General features: G+C 34.4%; 1 protein-coding gene across 3 annotated transcripts; it reads left to right on the top strand.

Annotated features, from left to right (window-relative positions):
* Nucleotides 1-268: 268 nt before the first annotated feature.
* On the top strand, nucleotides 269-7,049 carry LOC148864135 (5'-3' exonuclease family protein). Of its 3 annotated transcripts, none has more exons than XM_088974790.1 (12): nucleotides 269-524; nucleotides 635-671; nucleotides 773-947; nucleotides 1,107-1,185; nucleotides 2,540-2,584; nucleotides 2,664-2,813; nucleotides 2,945-3,059; nucleotides 4,056-4,156; nucleotides 5,644-5,741; nucleotides 5,832-5,924; nucleotides 6,127-6,338; nucleotides 6,522-7,049. In XM_088974790.1, exons 1-12 carry the CDS (start codon nucleotides 447-449, stop codon nucleotides 6,929-6,931), a joined length of 1,593 nt encoding a protein of 530 aa, XP_088830916.1. In that variant the 5' UTR covers nucleotides 269-446; the 3' UTR covers nucleotides 6,932-7,049. The 3 variants fall into 3 exon arrangements, with proteins under 3 accessions (XP_088830916.1, XP_088830914.1, XP_088830915.1); XM_088974788.1 differs by having other exon boundaries at nucleotides 6,519-7,049; XM_088974789.1 differs by having other exon boundaries at nucleotides 773-951; nucleotides 1,111-1,185; nucleotides 6,519-7,049.
* The last annotated feature ends 18,471 nt before the right edge of the window (nucleotides 7,050-25,520 follow it).

Here is a 25,520-nt window from a genome sequence, read left to right as displayed (position 1 = left end):
TCGATCTAAACCCGACCCGTTTCAGTCCTAATTAAGCTCAGGCACAGACCCGGACCGAACCCAAAACTTGAGTTCAGACCTCGAGATCCGAATTCGTTCAGTCTCTCCAATGGGGATGCGCCCCTCGAATCAATCAACTGTTTTCCAGTTGGACCCACCATTGTTAGCTGTTAGCTCCCCATAAAATCACACAATACTGAAAATGGCGGGAACTCCTTCATTGGTTGAATCTCAAATAATTTTAGCGGGAAAGCCTGTAAAAAAAATTGAAAGAACGTTAAACATGAATTTGATTTGTTTTGTTCCTGGCCTCCTGGGTTTGACTACCCAGTTATTCCCTCGTTTCGCCATTTTCTCCGCTTAACCTTCATCTCCATTCCCCAACCCAGAAAAATAAAGTTAAAGAAAAAATAGGGAAAAAAAAAATCTACAGAAGTGGGAAAGAAATGGGAATCCAAAATCTCCTCAGGTTCATGAAACCATACATCATGCCTGTTCACATAAAAAAATATGCCGGCAAGCGTGTAAAATTTCTTAATCATGGAGCAGTTTATTTTTCTTTATTCTTCATCTCTTGGTTTCAGTTTTTTTCTCCAAACATTTGCTTCTGCTCACCGTTTCCCTCTTGATACAGGTTGGAATTGATGCATATTCATGGCTTCACAAGGGCGGTGAGATCCTTATACCTTCGAATCACTACATTTTTTTTTTTCTGATTTTTTTTTCAATGGTTTTTTTAATGAATTTTAAAGAACCCAGAAAATATTTGCAGCTTATTCGTGCAGTATGGAGCTCTGTCTCGATTCCAAGAGCGACAGGAAATCTCTTTACCTGCACTACTTCATGCATCGAATCAATCTACTACGCCACTATAAGATCGCACCCGTTGTTGTCTTTGACGGTGGAAACGTCCCGTGTAAAGCGGCCACTGAGGATGAACGTCACAGGCAAGTCCCTTCAACTTTTTTCCTTAACTTTTGAATCGGTTCCTCATTATTTTTTAGCTTAAAGAAATCGAGCACTTTTCTGCCTATGACTTGATTTTTATACTCCGTCTATCTATGCATTGAATACATTGATTTATCGAGTTGATATTATTGCTCTAGGAAGAGAGAAGCTAATCTTGCCTTGGCAAGGCAAAAACTTGATGAAGGTGATTACAAGGCTGCCACTGAATTTTTCCAGGTATTAAATTTCTTCGATTCTCTCTCTCTCTCTCTCTCTCTCTCTATATATATATATATATATATATTTATATATTTATTTATTTATTTATTTTTTTTTTTTGGGGGGGGGGTAGGGTGAGGAAAGAGATTAAGAGTGATAACCTGGGAAAGGATTATCAAGTAAATTTCTTATGATGGGTCCAAGTATGTAAGTTGCCTCTATTTATTCTCAGAGTTTCTCTGGCATTTAGTCAGCCAATGGATTGACTTTGAGAGATATTTGAAGAGGAATTGAAAAAAAAGGGCCTCGGTAGGGATCTTATTTTGTAATTATTCCCAAGACGTGTTTGTGAAAACTAAAGATGCTTTAAGCAAAGAATAATGATATTTGTGCTCATCGAATGATCAACTTATTTAAACAATGGCATTGATATTTTAGTAACAATCATTGCAGGAAACCTGTTAAATGTGTTTGTTCCTAATGTTATTAGACACTGGCAAATGGTGAATTATTACATTTCCCAATTAGATTTTCTTTATTGTAGTGACCAAAATATGCACATTAGCCAGCAATTAAAGTGCTATTTATATTTTGCTTGGAGCTGCTTTGGCAATGTAAACCATTCTCTCTCTTCAGTAAAGTAACGATATGGTCTTAAGTAGTTTTGTAGATTTAATGAATCTATCATCAACACCATTAATTTCCCGTGTGGCAACCTTTTCTGTAGAATCTGCACTTCTATCATAACGTTCTTTTTTCTTTTCAGTAACTGTTCTTCATATGAATATGATCTCAACATTCAGATTGATTGGTAAAATTCTGTTATCTGGTATAACTTAGCTTTAGGTTCTGTTTCTTCCTCCTTAAGTCTGCCTATTGCATTGGTTGCTTGGTACAAATTGGCAAGTTTCAAAGCTCTTAGTCATGATATTTAGGTCATTGTTATCACATCATAATTTCTTTTGAGTCCTTCTGAATCCGGTGGTATTTCCTTTTGATGTAATGTTCAACACTACCATAAGTTGCTTTTGAAGAGGAAAAGCAAAATGCGGTCAAGGAAAACTTCAACTGGAATAAAACAAATCACAATATGAAATTTGTGCAACCCATGACATCCTCCAGAATAAGGCAATTGAGCTTTGGGAAAGAAACGAGGGCAGAGTACAAAATTCACTTAAGAAGCCATATATGGGCAATACTCTTCTGCCCATTAATCTCTCCACATACTAACAATATTGCTGGACTGAGTTTTCAATGGAGCTATTACATTCGTTGTTGGAAGTTTTTGTGTCTGCTGTTTATTGATGTCTTCAAGATATTGTATGATTTGATAATCAATTTTTATGTGTTTTTTTTTTGTTTTCCATTGTAGAGAGCAGTGAGCATCACCCCGCTGATGGCATATCAATTGATTCAAGTATGTTCCTTCACTAAATCATTAATCCATCAGATGTTGATTCTGGCACTTAGAATTTTATCAAGTGGCAAATTTTCAGGTTCTGAGGTCGGAAAACATTGAGTTCGTAGTTGCTCCTTATGAGGCTGATGCACAACTGGCATATCTCTCAAGCCTTGGAGAAGAACAAGGGGGTATTGCAGCTGTGATTACTGAGGATAGTGATCTGATGGCCTATGGTTGTAAAGCTGTAAGATGTTCTACAAAACCTTGATATTGACAGGAGGTCTACTACTGTCTCCTGGTGATTCTATTGTCTCTACTTCCTACTTGATATTGAAGACAATACTGTCTTGATTTGTTTGTATCTATGGTGGACAGGTTATCTTTAAGATGGACCGATATGGAAATGGTGAAGAAATCGTGCTAGACAATATTTTCAATTCTGTGGCTGGTGCATATTCCTTCAAGAATTTTGATAAGGATTTGTTCACAGGTGACTTCAGAGTTGGCATTTTAGCCATTTATGCTTGTACTACACTTTTCTTGTTCATTGGTGTTGTGATCTATGCCACAATGAAAAATAGGACCTTCAGGGGTTTAGTGCTTGCTTACCTGTCCACACGAGTGGAAGGGAAGATAAATTTTCAAAATTAGTGTTTTGGCATTGATGTTAGTAGGGAGGCTGCAGCTACTCTCAGTTGGATTACAAAGGAACATAATGTTATTGCTGATCCTCCCTATGCTGCAAAGCTTCCTTTTACCTATTAATGAAATATGCTTTTATTTTTGTGGAAAATTTCCAGCCTCTGTTGACACTTCAACTGATCTAGAAATCCTTTGATCATTGTAAAATGTCTTCACTTCTTAGATGGAAACCAAAGAAAACATCCTACCAGAGGATTCCATCATGCCCCTTATTGCATTCTAATAACTCGATCAAAAAGAGGGATCTTGAAAGTTGTTCAATCCCAGCCTATGAATTAGAGTGCAAGATACTAAAGGAACTTCCAAAACCATCATTTGTATGACCCTTGGGATTACATGGAATATAGTCTTTTTATTTTTTGGATTTCCCCTGAAATTATTCAAGAATCAGTGAGATAAGGAGCGAAATTGCCATTCCCTTGAGAAACCTGAGGGGTATGTAAGACCTCTTTGGGCTTATGAGCTTGGAGCCTTGGACATTAGACATGGTGGTCCAATTTCCATCAGGAAGAAATAGTAATTTATGAATTTTCTTGAGATGAGTTAGCTTTTTCTAGACATTGCTATTAACTAATAGAACATTCATGTTATTGGTTTAGTGTAGGTTTCCGTTTCATGTATATCTACCTATTATCCTACTTTGTTTTCAAGTTCATCCATATATACACAAATATATTGGAAAGTAACTTTTATCCATTTTTATTCGTTTAAATTATCTCACAGATTCAAGTTTTGTTATTACTTCCCATTGACCTAACTTTTTGCATACTTGGCATTGTAACAGGAATGTGTGTCTTATCCGGCTGTGATTTCCTCCCATCTTTACCTGGAATTGGGATCAAGCGAGCTTACTCCTTGGTTTCCAAGTATAAGAGTTTAGACAGGGTAAGCCTAACCTCTTTGATTTTAAGCATGCTGGTGGAATATATTTCTAATTTCTGAAGGACCCTTTAAAAAAAATGGATGGATAAGACTGAGATAATGTTAGTTCCTTCTAAATATTCTTCAAGTGCTGCATCTGGAGGTTTTACTGCATTTAACTACATAATGGGATGCAAGATGGACATGAAAAATTTCATGCACAATAAAGGTAATGGCATTTCCTAGGATGATGGAACTACAGTCTTGTCAATTAACTCATGAGAGAAGCCATTTTGTGCAAAAGTAAACTGAAGGTTAGGTCCATATCCAGTACACCCTTCCCAAGATCCAGGTAACTGGGACCAACATTAGGTAATGGCATTTTAGTTTGTGAAACAGGGATGCTTGTGATCTCTTCGTTTCTCTTATTTATCCATGGTCTAATCATTAACATCTTAATCTCAAGTTTCTTAAAGTACTGCAAACATATTGAGGGCTTCATTGCTGATAAAAAACTTATTTAGGGCTACATCCATTTCAAACTGGTTTTTAACTTGTGGTTGCTTACAACCGTATCTTTTTCAAATTTCAATTAGCACCTTTCCCATGGAAACTTTCTTGGTGTGATAGTATGGCCAAACTTGACTTTGGATGTGAACTAAAGGATCCTATATTATTTGATTTTACTTGATCATTAGGTCTAAAATTCTTCATGAAAAACATTTGAGGTAAGGTTTTTACTTTTTGCTTATTCCAGATGAGGTCTTGAACATGCATTTTTGTGTGTAACCGAAGTTTATATTCTAATAATGTGTATGACCCTAGTGGCATAAACCTTCTAAAATATTTAACTAGTTAGAGCAGTGGTAAAACTGCAATTGAGAAAGAAATGTATATTGCTTTTTTCTTTGAAAATGCCCTACAGTTTTAACTTTTAACAACTGATGAATGACAATAGAGAAATAAATGTATATTGCAATTTCACTAAGTGCATATTTTATATTCTTTTCTTTCATAAATCAGTATATTATTACCAAAAAAATCTGTACCATATACAACTGAACTGGTGTTAATTTGTAGTTATGTCATGTTATATTAGTAAGATTTTTAGAGGGTATCCATGTGAGATAAATACCATAAAAGAAGCATCAGTTCTGCTACTTGACCACTCTTATTCCTTGACTGCTCTTTATCTAGAACCAGGAAATCCCTGGACCTTTTTCGGTTTCTCCTTGTTCTGGATGTAGTCTCATCAAAGAAGTGTTCAAGGGATATAACAGCCCTTTGAGCTGTTCTTATATAAAAAGTACAGAATATCATTATTTGGCTATCAAAGCAGATTCCTTGATTAATATGGCTAGCTTCTTTTTCTGTGCCTATTATGTAAATGCTTTGGTGTGGCCTCTTTGATCCATAAATGTATCCCAGTTACAGAAGATGGATATTTATCATTTTGTTTTTGATAGGTAGATATTTATCATATTTTCCTGTATATGATGCCCTATAAACAGGTCCTTTCCGTGCTTAAGTTTGAGAAGGGCAACCAAATGCCTGAAGATTACTTTAAGTCTTTTAAAGAAGCAGTTGCAGTCTTTCGGCATGCTAGAATGTATATTAAAGTTCAATTTAGCAGTTGATCTATTAGTTCTTATTGCTTCCACTAATGAATGCAATTGACTTGTCACTCTTTTTTATATAGATATGATGCTGGCTCAAAGATGATCAAACCAATGAAACCTCTGCCCATAAAACTATTGGAATATCTGGATGGGGAGATGGATTTTCTGGGACAGTATCCTATTTTTTAAGTTTATTTTAGGACAGCTTATCTTTATCTTTTTTTGGTTTCTCAATGTATAGGACTACTTTATTTAGGGAGAAGAAAGATTATTTCATTTTAACTAGAATGAAGTGAAGATGTTGATTATGTTTTGGTGATAATAGAATTCCTACTGGTGTAGAAAAAAGTCTTTCCTTCATCAATTATTAAAAAGAGAAATCCCTCCATCAATTGCAACTGCTATTGCAGAAGGCCACCTGAATCCAATTACCATGCAAGCCTTCGACCACTGTCCAAATGCTGAAAGTCTTCTAGATCCAATCATCATTCAAACTTCTGATCGATGCTTGGGAGATGAGGACCAGGTTTTATCCAAACAAGAGAGCTGCTTCACTGTATTTTCTTGTAAAACCCCCAAGATCACAGGCAAGACTTTAAATCATATAGCCCATGAGAAAAGGATTTTGCTAATTCTTACCAGGAAACACAAGCACATAACATGTTATTAACACAAGTTTTTGTCTAGTTGCTTGTGCATGGTTTCTGTATGCTTTTATCAGTCAACTGACTTGTCCAATGTCGTTGTCCTTTTGGTGTTGTGAGCAGCAGAAGATTGTAAGCCAACTTTGGATGAAAGTAAGTACCAAAATGAAGCTGTTGCACTTCAGAAGTTAATGGCACCTCCAAAATTTGATAAAAAACATGATGAAATAGAAGAGACAAGTGAGTTTCCTGACAACAATCCATTCAAGAGAAGAAAACTTGATAATGTTGATGATGATCAGTTGTCTCAAAGTCAGAGTGCTTCTGCTGAAGTATCAGAAGTGACATCTGTTGAGGAACCAGATGAAATCTTGTGCACAACGCCAGAATCTCAGGAGAGTGTACATTCCAAGCCTATTAAGGTCATCCTTAAAAAGGAGACGGGGCGAACTAAGAAGATATACAAAAGTAAAACTAGTTACATGAGTTCAGAAAACAGTCAAAGCAGCATTCTTAAATTCTTTATGCGTATTTGATATTTTCCTTTTCATAAATTGCTCCCTTTAATTCATGAGGGCATGCAACTTACCTTGTTAAATTATCAATTCGTTTTAAAGTTCAAAATTTTCACTTTTCTTTTGTTATAGCATCCAATTGAAAATTTCATTGAAGCCCATAAATGGAAAGTGAATGCATTTTCAATGATTAGATACTTTTCTCTATAGAATGTGGCTCATGAAAGCTTCCAAATGGAGCCAAGGTCTCTGTTTGGCTAAATTTAGAAAACCTATCAATGTTTTTCAATGTAAATTGTTTTTCTTATGAGTTCTAAAAATAAAACAAACCAGCTGGTTTGAAAACAAATTGGTTCATAAAACAAAAACTTGGAAAATATGTTATTGATTATATGTTTGTTTTGTTTCCAAAACTGAAAGCCGAAACCATGTTCTTGAGTATCAAATTTGAAAAACATGTTTTCATCTAATCATCTCGCATCATCTTTTAATAAATCGTATAATATTTGTAATCCAAAATTTGCTTTTTTGTTTTAAAAACCATCATTTTGATGATTTACAATAGATCTGTTCACAGGCCTGGCCCAGCCCGATCTGGAGAGATATATTATAATATATTAATTATATACTATTACTGTTATGTTATTTATTATATGATATTATAAATATGTATTACATTTTGATTATATATAAGATTATTGGGCTGGGTTTATTTGGGAAAGCGTGAGCCAGTAGGCTTAAAGCTCTATCCAAGCCCAATAAAGAATGGGCCTAGCTGGGCCAGCCCGTTGGGTTACCCTACCCATGAACGGTCTAGTTTCAACAACATAATTCGATTTTGAAACAAATCCACTTCTTTTTGCTTTTTAAAACAAAAACTTTGTATAATATTGAATTAATTTAAATTTATTTATTTATAATATTTTCTCAAAAAATACTTATAAAATGGAATTGCTTTACCATTTAGTGTCGGGTCAGTGGTATAACTGTCTGGGTCAAGCAGGTCCACCTGTGACTTCATTAATTGAACAATAAAAATATAGAAAAATATGTATAAATACAAAAAATGTAGAAAATGCAAAAAATTGGGCACTTTTCTAATGTTATATTTAGGGCTGAGCAAAAAAATAAAAAACCGAACCAAAAATCAGTTAACCAAACTGGTCGGTTCAGTTTCGGTTTGGTGTTTTTAAAAAATCGAAGATACTGGTTTGGTTTTGGTTAACCGAATCGATTGGTATACAAGTTTTTCTATATATTTATGTATATTTTATATGTTATAAATTAATAAATACACATTATATATATTAATATATTATTTATTATTTAAAATATAATATTTTATATATATTTAGAATTTTTTATTATATGTTTATATATATTTTGTAATTAATATTATAAAGTAAAAAATCGAAAAACCGACAAACTGAACTGGTCAACTGGTAAACCAACTGGTTTTGGTTCGGTTTCAATTACTGGTTTTCCAAAAACCGGTACTATCGGTTTGTTTAAAAAAATTCCCACGGTTCGGGTAATACCCCTAATTATATTCATCATGTTAAATAAAAAAAAGTTTGATAAATAAAAAAGAAAACTGTTAATGATGAAAATGGCCAAAACACATGAAAAAAATGACTAACTTATTGTGCCCTGTTGGCTCGGTCAAACAGTTTGATTCGGCCAATTAAATCACAAGGTCGTCGACCCAAACCGGGTTTTTTTTTCCAGGTGAAAAGTTCAGGGTGGAATGGACCCAGAAATATGACCGAGTGATGGGTTGACAAATTGAACGGTAGGTTGAAAAATACTGTTTTGCTATTGTACTCATCTGTATCGGACAGATACAAAGGGTGATGGGGGATTGGACCCGATACATCGAGATTGAATGTGTACCGTGTCCAGCCCAAAAGGCAGATGTGGTGTTGGCCTGTATCGTTTGTATTTTACCAATCTTTTGAACCTTCATTGTCAAAAACTTTTGTTGGGTACTTGGGTTGAGCCTGCCCAACTGGATTATTGACAATTTGACAGTGACCTTCTAATGTGGGCTTGGGCTGGAATTGTATATGCCCAGATGCTTAACCTTAGACTTTATGGCTGATCATGGCCTCAAATTAATGAGTTCAAATTAAACCCATCCAAGTCCAGTATTGAATTTCAGCTCTTTCATAGCATCTGAAATAGGATGCATGACCTAAAAGAGAAGCCCAAATGTGAGTTTAGGGCTACAAGTGGATCGCATCGAATCAGATATAGGTAGATCCAAATTTGATTCATTTATTTGAATTTGAACCAGATCGTCGGATTCCCATATGATCCAAAATTGAATTCAGATTACAATAAGATATTGAATGGTGTTGTTAATACATTATTAAACTAAAAAAAGGTCAAAATATCATATGTTATTAATAAAATGAACTATAAATGACTTTGACATTATATTTCATGAACAAAATGAATAAAAAATAACATTTATGAAACTTTGATCTATGACAATTAATCACCCTTAATGGGATTGAATTCAAACAAACAGATACCATTTGCAGCCCAATCCGTTCTTAGATTTATCCCAATTCCACATATTTCATCTTTGAGGAACTTTGAAATGCTTAAGAACATGGAAGCAGAATAGGAGGCTTCAAATCTCCTATTTTCCAGATGGTGGAAATGATGTGGTTTGAATAGTTCTGGAATGGGTATATTTTCATTCTGGTTTTTGTTCCCTCACATCACTGATCCAAAGCTTCCAAAGCTAATAATTGATCTCATTAGAAACCTTTTCTTTTTTTCCTTTTCCAAAGAACATACTAGAAATCTCTTTTTCTCATTCTTGTTGAACAAAATGGCAACCTAGAAACCATAGGGCCTTGCACATGGTTGAGGCAAAAAAGGGTGGATAGTATGGAATAACAAAGTAGCAATAGATGTCAAGTCGGAGCAATCAAACCCATTCTGTTTACATACTTTAAGAACTGAGATGTGTGTGAGTCAGAAGCAGTGGGTCCTAATGGTTTGCCATTTTCTAAATCTTCCACATGAAAAGCTGCTGGACCATACAAGCTCAGTGTGCCTTTACAAAAAGCTTGAGAAATGGGAGTGGGATTGTTCAGAGCCTCAGACAGGTTTCACACAGAAGCATTAATCACTTTCTCATATGAAAGTTCAAGGCTTAAAGATTGGAAGTCACTTTCAAGAATTTGGAAGAGGAAGGCTACACTCTTACAGCCCTCTTATTATTTTACCTTGTGAATTGGGTTCTTTTCAGGAGAAGGCATTGAAAGAGCTGGGTGGTAGATTAACTGGTCAAACCAACATCAATCTGACCTCAAAACCCATTAAAAGAGAATATTATATTGTCATGTTCAAAAAAATAAATCTCAAAAACCCAGGCAATGTTTGTTTTCATTGTCTGTCTCTATGTCTGTTTGAATGTTTCTCTCATTTATTTTTGTTACAGGAGATTTACAGGGAACCTTGTGTTTAATATTCAAATAAAATATTGCACTATATGATTAACCCAACAACTGTATGGGCTTTGTTGCATAACACTAACCAAGGAAATATTCCACCGTTTCATCTTGTCTCTGTAACTCATGCCAACCTATTCACCTGTACTACCATCTTAAGGAAAGCAGATTATCTGGGATGGTTCCTTAGTTCCTCTGACCTTCTGTGACCAAATACTCTTTTATGTTTCATAATGCCTATTGGCTAATATTTATTTAGAGAACAGATCTGCAGAGGAAGTGTTGATTAGACTTTTGAATCCATGCCAGATGATAAATAAACCCTTTTTTTCCTATTTAAATTGACTCTAAGGCTTTTCAATGGCTAAAACTTCTTGGGTAAAGCTGGAATAAATGGTGTCATTCATATAGGATTGACATTGACTGAGGGAAGTGGGAACCAAAAGTGAATTTGTTTTTTTTTTTTTTCCTAAGATGGCAGTACAGGTGTGAGGGGTATGAAAAATATATTGTTTGTCATTCATATAGAATAAATATTTGTTTTTCTTTTCTGTTTTTTTTTTCTTGGGCTTGTTTTCATGCAATGATGCAGTGTGGAAAATTAAGTTTTGGCCGTAAAGGGGATAATATATTATTGAAATTTTGTAAACTTTGAGAACTTTTCCTTACAGCTGAAGTGGCTGAACTGAAAAGCTTATTTAATGGCTGAACCTGGAATATTTTTTTTTATTTAATTGTTTTATCCAGTAGAACACAAAGCAATCAGCAATTTCATTTGTAATCAAATGGCCCCTAAACAGACCACCTCCTTCTGCTAGTGTTGTATCCTCATCATTCTTAATTAATACATCTTTCATCACTTCATGCTACAAGTCAGATCGGATGTCCTTATCTTATGTAGTAAATTAGATAATTTGTGGTCCAACTCATATTCCATTCAGTTCACACTGTAGATATCCAATCCTCTTAATTATCCTCTAAAGAATGAAAATCAAAAGAAAAGAAATAAGGGTTTGAGCACATGAGGCCAACATCTTCAACTGCCTCATCAATTATTTTTATCACTATTATTGCTTTCATCATATTGCAATTTTATAATTCTATAGAGAGAGATAAAGATGGCCAAAGGCTAGAGTGGCGATCAACATCACACATTATCTTTTTAGTAATAGAAATAATTTGAGATTTCAGTCAAATTGAGGTGGGAGAAGGGGAGCAAATAGGAAAAATAATGAAGTTTAGGTTGTGTTTGGTTTGATAGAAAAAGAAAGTTGAGGGAAAGTTCTCAGCTATTCAAGTCAAGTCGAGTATTGGGCTACTCGAGTTTGATTTGACTAAAAAGCAAGATTTTAAAAATCGACCCAGAATTGAAACTGTTCTGTCCATTAGTTTATGGGTTGATGGTTCAACCATTCAGTTCGAACAGGTGGCCTGTTCCAACGAAAAAAATAAAAAAAAAATTAAAATTAAAATATAAAACGATCAAAACCATTGAATGGATTGACACTTTGACTGTTTGGGTTAGCGGGTTGTTAACCAATTCAATGGTTTTTAGCCTTGGACCGGGTTTAGAGTAAAACGGAACCGGTTGCCTAAATGGTTCTCAGGCCGAACATTCTGACCATTTGGGTCAAAGACGGTTCAAAAACATTGTTCAAAAGTTTGATGCTTGAAGTTCAATTTGAGCTCAATCGAGTTTCAAGTTTCTTACTCAAACTCAGCTTGGTTGTAAATAAATTAATATAAAATTTTAATAACTATTTATATTAATAAAAATATATTAAAATTAATATTTTATTATATACTTGATTAGGCTTGTGAGTCTCTCGAGCCATGTATTATGAAGCTTGAGCTCAATTCAACTACTTTCTTAACTCAAACTCAATTAATTTATTAATTGATTAATAGCCAATTAATAATATAGCTTAAAATTTTATTAAGCTATATTTATTAATAACCAAGTGGTGGTCCCACAAATGGGGAAATGGATCTTTACCTCCAATCCTTCATGCCTTCATTTATTTAAAACGCAATTTCATTTGTGCTGAGTGTGAAAGTATGGGAGTGCAATTTCTACTTTACATTGGATTTAGGTTTTATTTTATTAGTGAAATAAAATCTGAAGCAAGTAAACTGGTAAAGTAAAGCCATAAGAAAAAAGTGAACCAAAATATGCACTGTTCTCATCCGCACTCTCATGCATTCGTACCAAGTGCAAATGATATTGCATTGCAAACAGCTAAAACCTTTTCTAGTCCATTTTTTTTGGTGTTCTAGCGTCCAATCAACCATGTTCTGATGTGAAATAATATATGTATATATATAAATCGTCTTTTTTTCTTATTTTTTATTTATTTAAGCGATTTCAACAATTGAGCTAGATGGCTGAACTGTTCAACTTCAATCCGTGACCCAGTAATCAAAACGGTTCTACGTCCCATCCTTGTCTAGCAGCATGATTGGTGAAAACCACCATAGCACCATTTACCCAAATCTGCATTGTGTGCAGCAATTGGATTTGAGATGAATAACATTAGATACGTTAATGGGTCGGGTAAAATGGTAAACTCCGTCTTGACTGGACCTATGATCGGGTTCTATAGAAACTGGCCAGTGGTGGCTTAGATCGGGTTTGGGTGTAATGAGACGTATGGACCGTTCAACAAATCAGACGGCTCTGGATTCCAACTTTCTATATTACTATTAACCTTAGCCGCCGTGGGACCCACCCCACTGGATGGGGGAAATTGTACATGTGGTGGGGCATTGCCACATGCACACCCTTTGCATCTGTCTAACGTTCAATCACTGGGTCATAGATAGCCATGCCTCGGATGATGCATCCCCACCTATAGACCAATCTGAGAAGCTGCGATCAATGGGGCCGAGTTATGGTATCATGTCGTTTTGACTTTGGGTTTAATATTCTCTTCTCTTGGATTTATCACACAAGATGCCTGTCCTTCATTGACAAAATAACACTCCAAAAATTCCCTCCCTTTTTTTGGATTCCCATATTTCCATACACCACTAAATAATAATAATAATAATAATAATAATAATAATAATAATATATTATTATTATTATTATTATTATTTATTATTATTATTGATGATTCTTATCAAAACACATGTATTAAAGATAAATAATTGAGGTATCATATATTGGTATTGATAGATTTATTATATTTTCAACAACCTAAAGACCTAGCTTCAAATCTTTTTACTTATGATTAATATTAATTTTTTCAAGTTGTGGGTGAATTAGACAATTAAATTAATATTAACACAAATTTTTAAGTATGTTTCAGCTCAAATCACTTCTAGTAAAAAAAAATCATTGGCTTGATCAATAATCAGATACCTTACAAGTTGAACCACTGACCCATTGGATCAAGTCAATGAATCATGGACAAAATATATTACTTTTCTCTTATTATTGTTATTGTTGTTGTGTTTTAGCTATTTCCATCATTCATAGTAGTAATAATTCTCATTTTTATAGATAAATTTTGTCTAATAAGACAATTACATAATACATGCTCATTTTTTTTATAAACTTTATAATATTCTCTATATTTTATTTTATTTTCAACTCTCAACTAACCTTGCTAATAACAAGACCAAATAGCTAAGGTCCTGTTTGGTTTACGGGAATAGGGGTCTAGAATCGGAATCGTAACCGGAATAGTCCAACTGTTTGGTTGGGTAGATTCAAAATTCCATACCCATTCCTAGCGGAATGGCACTCCCTCATTCCATTGGGAATAAAATCCCATTCTAACTAACTTCAATTCCCATTCAGATTCTTGTTTGAGCCAGATTATGGGAATAAATTTTTCTGATTCTGGTTCGGATTTTAATTTCAATTTCTATTCCCATTCCCATTCAGATTAGGTGACATAAGATCAAACCCGCATAGCTATAGGCTCTCTATGGTAAGGTTAGTTAACTTCACATGCACCCTGCACCGTCCCCACCCCTTACCCTACAATGTAATGCATAATACCCCAAAAAAAAAATCTTAATTAAGCTTCGCTTGTACTTTCTCCGATCACACAAGTATGACCGGTGTTCTATTACACGTGTTGTCTCATATACATGAGTCTTTACACTGGTAAACATATTGGGTGTACAGATATATATACAAAAATTTTGACTTGGGTAATCAAATGCATAATACCATAAAACTCAGTTTGGAAAGAGTGCAAATGCAAATATGTAGGGTACAAATACATACAAAATAATAGAAAATGTAAGATTTTACACTCTACATATTTGTATTTGTACTTCTTCCAAATTGAGCCTAAAGAACATAAGTTAATATTTCATGACAAGAGTTGGGAAATACAAAAGCTCCTCCCACAACTCATGGAATATACTAGCAAGTACCAATACCACTTTGTTAAATTAAAACATTGCTTTGATAATGATCCCTAAGGGTGCTACAATAATGAATTTCAATTGGCATAAATTAAAGTTAGAAATGTCATTGCTCATACTTTTTTCTTAGCATTACATAGTACAAGTTAGAAGGGATTCAGGGGCGAGGCAAGGTGCATGTGAGATCCATTGGTTCAGCTCAAAAAGCAAAAACTCTTCGTATATAGCATTCATCCACAAATTGGGAATAGGGTGTCAATGGTATTCGAAAATTCGATTTTGAATTCGAGATATGATATAATCAAATCGAATTCGGATAATTCGAACATCTAATTAGTTGAATTCGGATTTGACCTGATTCGATTTGATAAATATTTGAATTCGATCGATTATTTAATTCTTATATATAATATATAAAATATTAAAATGTTTTATATAATTTATATATAATAATTAAATTATAAAAATATTTTATATATTTATTAATTACCTAAACTAATTAATTGGTCAAATTAGAATCAAATCGAATATTCAAATATTTATTCGAATTCAAATTCGAATATTAATTTTCAATATCCATTGATATTGAATCGAATTCAGATATTACCTGATTGGATTCGAATTCAATTCATTTACACCCCTAATTGGGAATATCTCTCTACATGTATGTTAAATTTATGGGGAGATGTTCCCAATGTCTGGATACCTGTGCTTTTAGGGTCTATTTGGTTCACTTGGAATTGAACTCGGAATCAAAATCAAAATCTTTCGGAATTTAAATCAGAATCAGAATGATCTATTTCCATAATTTATTTGGTTCAAATAGGAATCGGAATGAAAATAAGAATAAGCTGGAATGAGATTTCATTCCCAAGGGAGAGAGAATGAATGACTGTTCCCTCAAATGAGAGAATACAATTTCACCAAATAGGAATGGGATTCCAATTCCGCCCAATCAAATAGTTGGAATCGAAATGCAGATTCTCAGTCCAGATCCCTATTCCCATGAATTAAACGGGCCCTTAGAATTGCAAAATTTTTGCTTGTAGGGATCCCAGCTTCCATTGGCCATGCAATTTTACATGTTTGACCTGGCACTTCCATTTTTGGAGTGACACCCAGTGACCATATCAACTATATTTTGTCAGTGACAAGATAATCATACATTCATACTGTCATACATAGCTCCTTTTTTAATCTTTAAAATTTATAAATGATATGAATTGATGTTTGGAGTGACACCCAGTGACCATATCAACTATATTTTGTCAGTGACAAGATAATCATACATTCATACTGTCATACATAGCTCCTTTTTTAATCTTTAAAATTTATAAATGATATGAATTGATGTCCCACAAGGGAGATGTTCCCCATGTGAGGCTGTAGTGCCATAGTGGCATGTGGCATGTGGGTATGGAATGTGTGAAGGAAATTCAGGATCTAGATTGAGTTAATTTTACATGTAAATTATATTATAGCTCTGTTCAATATTCATAAAAGAAATGTAGTTGGTAAATGTAATCAGGTTTTATTGGTTCAGTGCAGACTATCCATGCAAATTAATTAATAATCGGTTTGGTACCGGTTCTGAAATGAAAGGTCCAATAGGGTCTGGTTTGGTGCTGAGTGTTTACATTTTTGTAGTTGGTTGGGGTCCTTGGGGACGAGCCTACCATGTTCAGAACCAAACCCAACCCCTTAACACAGCTCTATGAATAAATCACCTGTTTAATCATCCTAATTCATTAGTTATTAACCAAGTCAATGATTTTTTGTAATATGATGTGTTAAAGGTTGACCGGAGCCAAACTTGTGACAGGGTCATTGGGGCACTAGTTTGATAGGATGGATCAATAAAGAATCGAAAACAATGAAAAAGAAAAAACCCTGCTTGTAATGAACTGGGTTCATTTGAAAATCATTGAATATGAACCACAACTCTAAGCTCCAAGCATGGTTCCACCAATACACGTGAAACCCAAAAATACAAGAAAAACGGCCTAAGCAAGTAACTATAAAAGAGCTATTAGCTATGAAATAAAATTTGCAATTTTTTGGATTCATGAGATTTATTTATTTATTTAAGTTAAGAAAAGAAAAGAATTGGGAAGAGAAAGAAGAGGAGATGGTGAGAGAATCCAAAAAATTGTGGGGTTGGGGTCAAGGATGAGATTGCTTTGACAGAACAAGGACGAGGATGAGGATTAATGCTTAATAGGGATCCCCCCAACCAGGATCGGGGTCAGGGATGGGGAATGAATTTTTCATCAGGGATTGGGGACTAGTTTTAAAATCGAGGTTTGAGATGACTGGATGGAGAATATGATCCTTGTCCCAAACCAATGATTAATTTTATGAGCTAAGCTCAAGCTTTGATTTTGCCAAAACTTGAATGGGTTTAACCTGAAGCCCAACCAGTGAACACGTCTACCCCCCTCAAGTTGGGTCACAAATGTCAATCAATCCTGCCAACTTGTTTTTCCCCCTATGAAATGCTTGTCAATTTCGATGGACTTTGTCCCATCATGAAAGATAAAATTTGCATGTAGCTATAAATGTTGCTGATTCGTTGTCACTTGTCACAATAGAAAGATATGGGACCATCCGCACTAAATCCCAGATACCCAATAAACTCTTAATCGAGAACACCTTAAGAATATGAGTCATGGCATGATAGACCTACCACTACAAATTATTTATTGTTTTTCCATGTCACCAAAAAGTTATTTCCCCCAATACAATTGCAATAATTTAAGTTTTATGATCATTTGATGAACTAGCCCAATCAGCACCATTATAAATTTCAACTCTCATGTGGTCATGTTTGAAGAGAAAAATACTTTTCATGAATGTTTCTTCAATTATCTAACAACCATTTCTGCAAATAGGGATGAGCCTTTTCAAAAAGAATGCACATATTGATTTAAAACACACCTATAGCATAGGCAATATGCTTCAAGCCTCCAACATGATCAGCGCCATCTCCAAATCCTATATATTGATCATATTCATTATGCAATGTTTTCAAAATCAGACTAGATTGGACCGTAAGATCGGAAAAACTGGGAACCCGTTATCTGATCGGTTCAGTTTAACCCCAAAACTGTTTTTTTGGCCAAAAACCATTGATTTGGTCATTCAGACGATTAGATTGTCAAACCGTTTGACCCAGAAACAGTTTTTGGCTGTTTATTGGGTTTCTTTATTTTTTAATTTTTATCAGAGTTGGTTGTCCGTTCGGACCGTTTGACCTGGGAGCCAAACCCCTGAAGAGTTCCCTGTCCGGTTTGGTTTTAAAAACCTTGTCGTTATGTGCCAAGCACTTGGTTTTAAAACTGGCCCGGAAACTAAACCGGTTAAGACCAGTTAAAGGTCCGGTTACCGAGTCAAACGGTCCAAATCAACGATTTGAAGAGAAAATCCAGTTTTCAGGAAAAACAGAACCGATCACCTGACCAATTTCCGATTTTTCTGGTCTGACCGTCCGGTCCGATTTTGGAAACGATGGTAAAAAGAAAAAGAAAAAAAGCAGTGGAATTAAACACATCCATTGATTGTTCTAGGTTCAAATCGGTGGATACCAGCGAGAGGCAAGAATTAATAGGCAAAAAATCTCGAAGCGGAAAGGTTTGAAATCCATCAAATTGGAGAATACATCTGGCCGTATAACAAACTGGGAACAAGATATGAAAGAAAAACAATTACTAGAGTTAACAAGAATTCAAAAAGACTTCTGTAGTCTGTAGCCAATTTTTCTATAACACAAGAATTTTGTAGAGACGATCTTTGTATTTGTAGGTAGAGAGAGAGAGAGAGAGAAAGTAGAGTAGGACGATTATTACTTTGCCTTCACAGGTTCCGACAACCTTGGCATTGCAGGGACTGATATTGGACCAAGGTGAACAAGATTAGGTGGTTGTCAGTGGCGAGGCTAGCGTCCGCATAATTCGGATCTGCTCCCCACGAAGCTCCCCTCACGTCGATCTCATTATAAGTTTTGGTCGTATGCATCTCTGTGTTTGTAAATTTTTATTCATAGGGAAATGTTTCTAAGTCTCTGACGCAAGGCCAAAACGTGGTGTTAGGTCGGTATGAGGTGCGTTCTGTGAGGAGTGAATCTGAACTGGCGTCCGTGACACAAAGCCACCAATGAAACCAATGGCACCAATAATGTGCACTCGAGCTATCAAGCTGGAAACCATGAGCCAATGTTGGACAATGGCCATTTTTTTTCTATAATCCATTGTGGTAAAGCCTTACAACCATTTCTGTTGGGGATTCGTGGCCATTTGTAGTACATGGATTTTTATATGGTTAAAATATTGTCATTGGGTAATTTGGCCATTAGTGGTCCCATCTATCTTGGTATTATGGAGAGAATAAAAGGCTTGTTTGTTGAAACCTTTAGGCTCAGTTGGGAAGGAGCATAAAGATAAATATGTAGAGTGTAAAATCTTGTATTTTGTATACATTTGCATGACATTAGGGGTGTAAATGGATCGAATTCGAATCCCATTAAAAAATTTGATTAATTAATTATTTTAGGTAATTAATATATATATAAATTATTTATATAATTTAATTATTATATATAAATTATATAAAATATTTTAAAAATTTATATATTATATATAATAATTAAATAATCGATTGAATTCAAATATTTATCGAATTGAATCAAGTCATATCTGAATTCAAATCCGATTAGCTATTCGGTATGAATAGGATATCCGAATTCGATCAATTAGATATTCGAATTATCTGAATTCAATTCGATTATGTTGAATCTCGAATTCAAAATTGAATTGTCGAATACCATTGACACCCCTACATGATACATATTTGTATTTGTATTCTTTCCAAACTAAGCTTTAAGCACAAATATTTACTTGAATTGGTTATAAGAGCAAATATTTAGGAGTTGGTTATTGTTCAAGAGTCTATTTAAATTATAATTCTCGTCTTAAATAAATTATCATGAAACTTATCCCTTAGCATTGAGATTTTTATGTACACATGCCATTTTCCGTAATGAAAATGTAGTAAATTGACATACCCCAGCTTGGTGTGTGGGTGGTGGGGGGTGGGGGGTGGGGGGTGGGGGTGTTGAAGTCTTCTCTACTAAAGAAAAAGAAAAAAAAAATGCTTCACCTCTTAGGCCTTGTTCTTTTTTTTTTTTTTTCTTTTGGTCATTTATTGTATTCTTTTATTTCTTATGTAAGTCGGACAATAACCATTTTATCCTTAAAAAGAGAGAACTAGAATGACAATATTATCCTATCATGTGCTAGTAACATTAACTCTAGGTGGGATATTTTATCCACCCGGGAGATAGGTAGGTGATACCTAAGGAAAGTGACTTTTCTATGGGTCCTCCAAAAATTCACGAAAAGAAGATGGAAAAATCGGTCGATGGGAACCACAATCCCATTCATCGACTTTCCCCTCCATAAAATATTTAGGAAGTGAAAATATTAAATTATTTTTTCTCAAATTTTAATGTATTTTGTCCAATTAAATTATTTTTTTCAAATTTCTTTGATTTCTTACAATAAAAAGATTCTTTATTAAAATTTTCATTTCTATCCTCACTTTATTATTGGTAGTATCCATATACGCTTCCTACAAACACATTATCATGAGTGTGGGTAAAATAATATTTGCAACCAATACTCTTTTAGTTAAAATGACAAATAAAGACATGATTAACTTTTAGATTAAAAATTAAAAACTTTTATTAAGTGAAGAAACATTCAATGCTGTGTTGCAAATTTATAATAAGGATTACCTGATTACAAGATTCACCAACTTTATCTAACTCGAGTTAAGAATTTAACTTAATATGTCTGGTCCATTGTTGGATAGGCCATAATCGGTAGGGCAGCAAACAATATTCAATTGTCTATATTTGAATTCAAACTCAAGGGTGACAAAAAAATTGAGCTATTTTATAATTCGATTGAACATAGATGCACCCCTATCAAATTTGATATAATCCAATTCAATTCAATTTAAATATATATTGTCATGGGCATTTAAACTTATGTTGTATCTATTAATTAAGTTAGTTTGAATGTTATTTTTTTAACTAAATTGTCTTAGGTTCAAGTTTCATACAAAGTAATTTTCAATTTATATTGTTCATGATTCATTTGTTTGTGTCATGATCCCTATAACTTGGTAGTGTATCTTATCGTCCATAATTCACCTTTCGTCAACATTTTCATTAGATCACGATTAGTGACCATTAATAGAAGTTGTTCATATAAATATTTAAGTATTTTACATGATCAAATTACTTTTAAATGATCAGCCAAAATTATTAAATATTTTTATGACAAAATTACCCTGATTGCTAATATATAAGAATTATGTATATATATTTTAAATATATGTGGATTGGATCAAGCCTAGGCCCAACTCTAAAATTTGCAAGTCTAGTATGGGCCTAGGTTTGGGCCTAAGTCAAGGGTAAGTCTATAATAAAAAATATTTAATAAGTTTGATTATCCATTTAAGAGTAGTTTTTTTTTGGTAACCATTTAAGGGTAGTTTGGTAATGTAAAATATTTAAATGTGTCTATGGACAAATTTTATTAATGGTCACTAAGGGTGAGAAGATGAGTTTGGACAATAAAACTTACTCTAGATATTTTGAAAAGTCATGATAAATTTAAGAGAAAAGTGAAAAAGTTACAATGAATTTTAAATAAAATCCTTTTAGATATTTTTAATTTTATTTATTTATAAAAAATATAATACAAAAAATGCTTTGACCAACCACTATTTTTATAAGATTTTTTTTAGTATCAATCGTGGAGTTCGGCTTCAATCCAGGCACGATTTGTCTAGGCAACGTTCGCGCATTCGGAGGACGCAACCACGTGTCCTTCGAATTGCGTGAGGTTCTGAAGCGTGTGAAAAGGCTTCAACCCCGTTAGTGGTGTCTGTCGTTTGTCTGGGTTAACCTGGACGCAAGTTCGGCTCCTCTCCTCTCCTCTCCTATTGCAGATTCACGCTTTCTCCCCTCCGCTAGGCGGCGACTGCAAAACCATCACCGTCGGTAACAAACAATCATCAAGCGGCGGATCAATCTCTGGTGGAAATCAATCTATCAGTTTGTAAAATTACCAATAAATGATCATATCAGATTGGATACAACAATACATTACCAAAAAGAGAACCCCCAACATGCGACCTGCTTTGAGGACTTTGCCAATCTCTTACCTTTTGTGTCTTTATAAAACTCCATCAAGGGCTTTGATATATCCTTGGTATGACCTGTAACAAATTTCTAAAGGAATTGGGCCTCGAGCATTCCCATTGCTCTCAACATAGCCCTTTAATCTGCTGAGGCAAACCCATTGCCCTTATCTTCTTCTGGACCTTGTCAATGGAGAGGTTGAGCACCAAAGGAGAGTGACATATTAGACTCGTTGTTTCATCTCTTGGGGGTTGTTTTTTTTTTTCGGATTCTGAGAGAGGGGAAAGTTGGTCAATGAGATTTTGATTCCCATTGACCAAGAATCCCTTGTTCTTTTTTCAGATTTATGTAGGGACCAAAAAAAGTTTATTTTCTTGTGTATCACTTAATCTTTTAGGTGGGTAAGGAAAAGTTGCCAAACTTGAAAGAAACAAAAATGTCATTTTTAATAATGGATTTTTATGGCTAAAATGGTCATTGCCTTATTCACATGAGAAATAAAAAAAACAGGGATAAATGCATTTACTCGGGTCACCACTGGGTGGATGACTGCCATCCAAAACCATTAGGGTTAGTTTTTATGGAAGAAAAAGAGATGCAAGAAAGATGAAATGGAAAAAACACAATACTTCAGGTTGATCCACTGTCGGCGATGATTGTTTGTTGCCGGCGGTGATGATTTTGTAGTTGCCGCCGGGCGGAGAGGAGAGAGCGTGAGTCTGCGACAGGAGAGGAGAGGAGAGGAGCTGAACTCATGTCTAAGTTAACCTAGACTAACGGTAGACACCACTAACGGAGTTGAAGCCTTTTCGCACGTTTCAACACCTCACACGATTTAGAGGACATGTGGCGCGTCCTTCGAATGCGCGAATGTTGCCTGCACAAATTGTGCCAGGACTTTAAATTAATTACTGATTATCATAGTAATTTAATAAATATATAATTAGTGATTATAATTAATAATTATTGTTATTACAAGTATTGTTAATAACTAGATATTTACTTTAATTTTACTTTAAATTAAAATTATAAATATTGTTATTAAAAAATACTGCTAATAAATTTAGTAACCCAATTTTAATAATTACTGATTATTACAGTAATTTAATAAATATATAATTAGATATCATAATTAATAATTACTGTTATTATAAATATTGTTAATAAATAGATATTTACTTAAATTTTACTTTAAATTAAAATTATAAATATTATTAATAAATGTAGTAATTATTGTTATATTCAAAATAATTAAAAATGTTATTAAAAGTATTGTTATTGATTATTTAATAAAATATTATAATTACTAACTATTACCAATAAATACTGTTAATTTTATTTAATTTTGGAAATTATTAATTTAATGAATACTATTAATAAATCCTATTCATAAATTTAATAATTAAAACTATCATTAATGATTATTTAATTAAATGATATAATTATTTACTATTATTGATAAATGTTGTTAATAACGTTCAACCGAATCGACCGTTTAGTTCGAATGGATGGCCCATTTTGACAACAAAAATTACAAAACCATTATGGCCACCAGTCTTCAAGTCGACAGTTTGATCATCCGGTTCGAATGGACAGTCCATTCTAACAACAAAAATTATAGGCAAAAAATTGAGCTTTTGAGGTCCATTAAGTAGTATCATACGTGTTATGTCATTTGAGTGTGTGACTCATACGACCTGAAAAATGGAATCGTTTTGGCCATTGATTTTTGGATCGACGGTTCTGCCATTCGGTTTGAACGGACGACCCGTTTTGATAACAAAAAATTATAAGCAAAAATTGATGGAACCGTTTTGGCCACCAGTTTTTAGGTCAGCGGTTCGATCATCCAGTTTGAATGGACAATTCGTTTTGACAACAAAAATTACAAACAAAAAATTGAGTGTGTGAGGTCCATTGAGTAGTATCATACATGTTACGCCATTCGAGCGTGTGACTCATACGACCAAAAAATGGAACCGTTCTGGCCACTAGTTTTCAGGTCGACGATTCGATCGTTCGATTCGAACGGATGACCCGTTCTGACAAAAAAAAATCCAAAAACCATTGAACAAGTCAATGGGTTAACGATTCAACCACTCAGGTCAATGGTTTTTTGCCAGGGAACATGATTGGGGTAAAACTGGTTTCCTGAAAAGCTTCCAGTATAAAAAAAAAAAAAACGAACAACCCATTCTGATAACAAAAATTACATGCAAAAAATTGAGTGTGTGAGGTTCATTAAGCATTACCATACATGTTATGTCATTCGAGTGTGTGACTTATACAACCTGAAATTATTAATCATTCAATGATTTTTGGCCAAAAACCAAGTCAATGTGTCGACTGGTCGAGAGTTCCATTCTAACCCCTGCGAAGCGGGGCCCATCCGCTAGTAACATACGATTTGAATACCCTTTTCAATCCGAATTCAATTCCTGTCGCATATAAATCCAATCCAATGGATAACATACGATTTGAATTCGAATGTAAAACGAATCAAATTTGAATGTACCCGTATCCAATTCGTTTCGATGGATTTTGGCAATGCCGCCGATTCGAATTGGGATCTGCTACCATGCATTGGGAGCATCTCCCGTGAATAATAACGTATAAATACGGGAGATGCTCCTAATGGATTGTTGGATGTGCCGGTGTGAGGAGCAGATCCGGTCTCCGCCGATTCCGCCTCTAACGGCTCCCAAGGAGCGGAGGGGGAAAGCCGGAAAAGTGTGAATGTGATTGGCTGAGTCGAGCTAAGTCCGGAGACAGCCGATCCGAAACGGCTAGGAAACGACAATTCAAAAAGCGAAGACAGACAAGTCTCAGACCCTTTATGCCGACTTTCCACAAAGCGTATAGCGTGGCGTAATGGCGTCAGAACATTTACTCGTGTCCGTCATCAACAGTCCATCCCGTCCTGATCCAACGCTCCAAGTTTAAAACGGGTCCCGCGATTAACCCCCTCTTTGACTCCCTCCTGTTTCTCTCTCTCTCTCTCTCCTTCTCATCATGTCAAACCCAATATAATCATCATTGTATTCTTAAATGACAAACATACCCCCGTCATCATTTTTTCCGAAATAACTTCCGTAATTTCCAAATCCCATAATTACTCACTATCATCACTAAATAAAAAAAAAAACTCCTAGTAACCTTTTACCTATTTTATTATCTTCTATTTTTTTTCTACCATATTTTTCTTTTCAGGAAATGAAGATTTCCGATGAAAACTTGAAGAAAACATAATTTTTAGAAAATAATTATTACCAAAAATCTAGAAAAATTTATTGAGAAAATATTCATGACAATGGCTTACCAGACTCAAAATATTTATTAGTTAAAATTGCTTTATTTACTAAAATTCTGCAAGTGATTCAGTTGAATCATCAGTTCAGCTATTTCAGCGGTTACTAGAGCCTCTCAACCTCAAGGGGGACTAGAATGCCTTTGCCATTTTAGAAGAAAGAAGAGGGCTTTATCGTCATTTTGTTTAATTTTGAAATTCCATTTGGATGTTTTAAAAGAATTAAAAACCTGGAACTCGGATGAC

Source organism: Nelumbo lutea, chromosome 3 (genome assembly GCF_056320005.1).
Source record: "Nelumbo lutea isolate HS-2025 chromosome 3, American lotus-T2T, whole genome shotgun sequence".
Lineage (NCBI taxonomy): Eukaryota > Viridiplantae > Streptophyta > Magnoliopsida > Proteales > Nelumbonaceae > Nelumbo > Nelumbo lutea.
The sequence above is the reverse complement of the archived record's forward strand: the minus strand, read 5'-3'. Positions and strand labels throughout refer to the sequence as shown.

Excerpts from the sequence above, each read along its gene's own strand:
- LOC148864135 (XM_088974788.1), top strand. The coding sequence starts at position 447 with ATGGGAATCCAAAATCTCCTCAGGTTCATGAAACCATACATCATGCCT. Across the intron at positions 672-772 it reads TTCATGGCTTCACAAGGGCG|CTTATTCGTGCAGTATGGAG; the intron begins GTGAGATCCTTA and ends AAATATTTGCAG. Across the intron at positions 4,157-5,643 it reads AGTATAAGAGTTTAGACAGG|GTCCTTTCCGTGCTTAAGTT; the intron begins GTAAGCCTAACC and ends CCCTATAAACAG.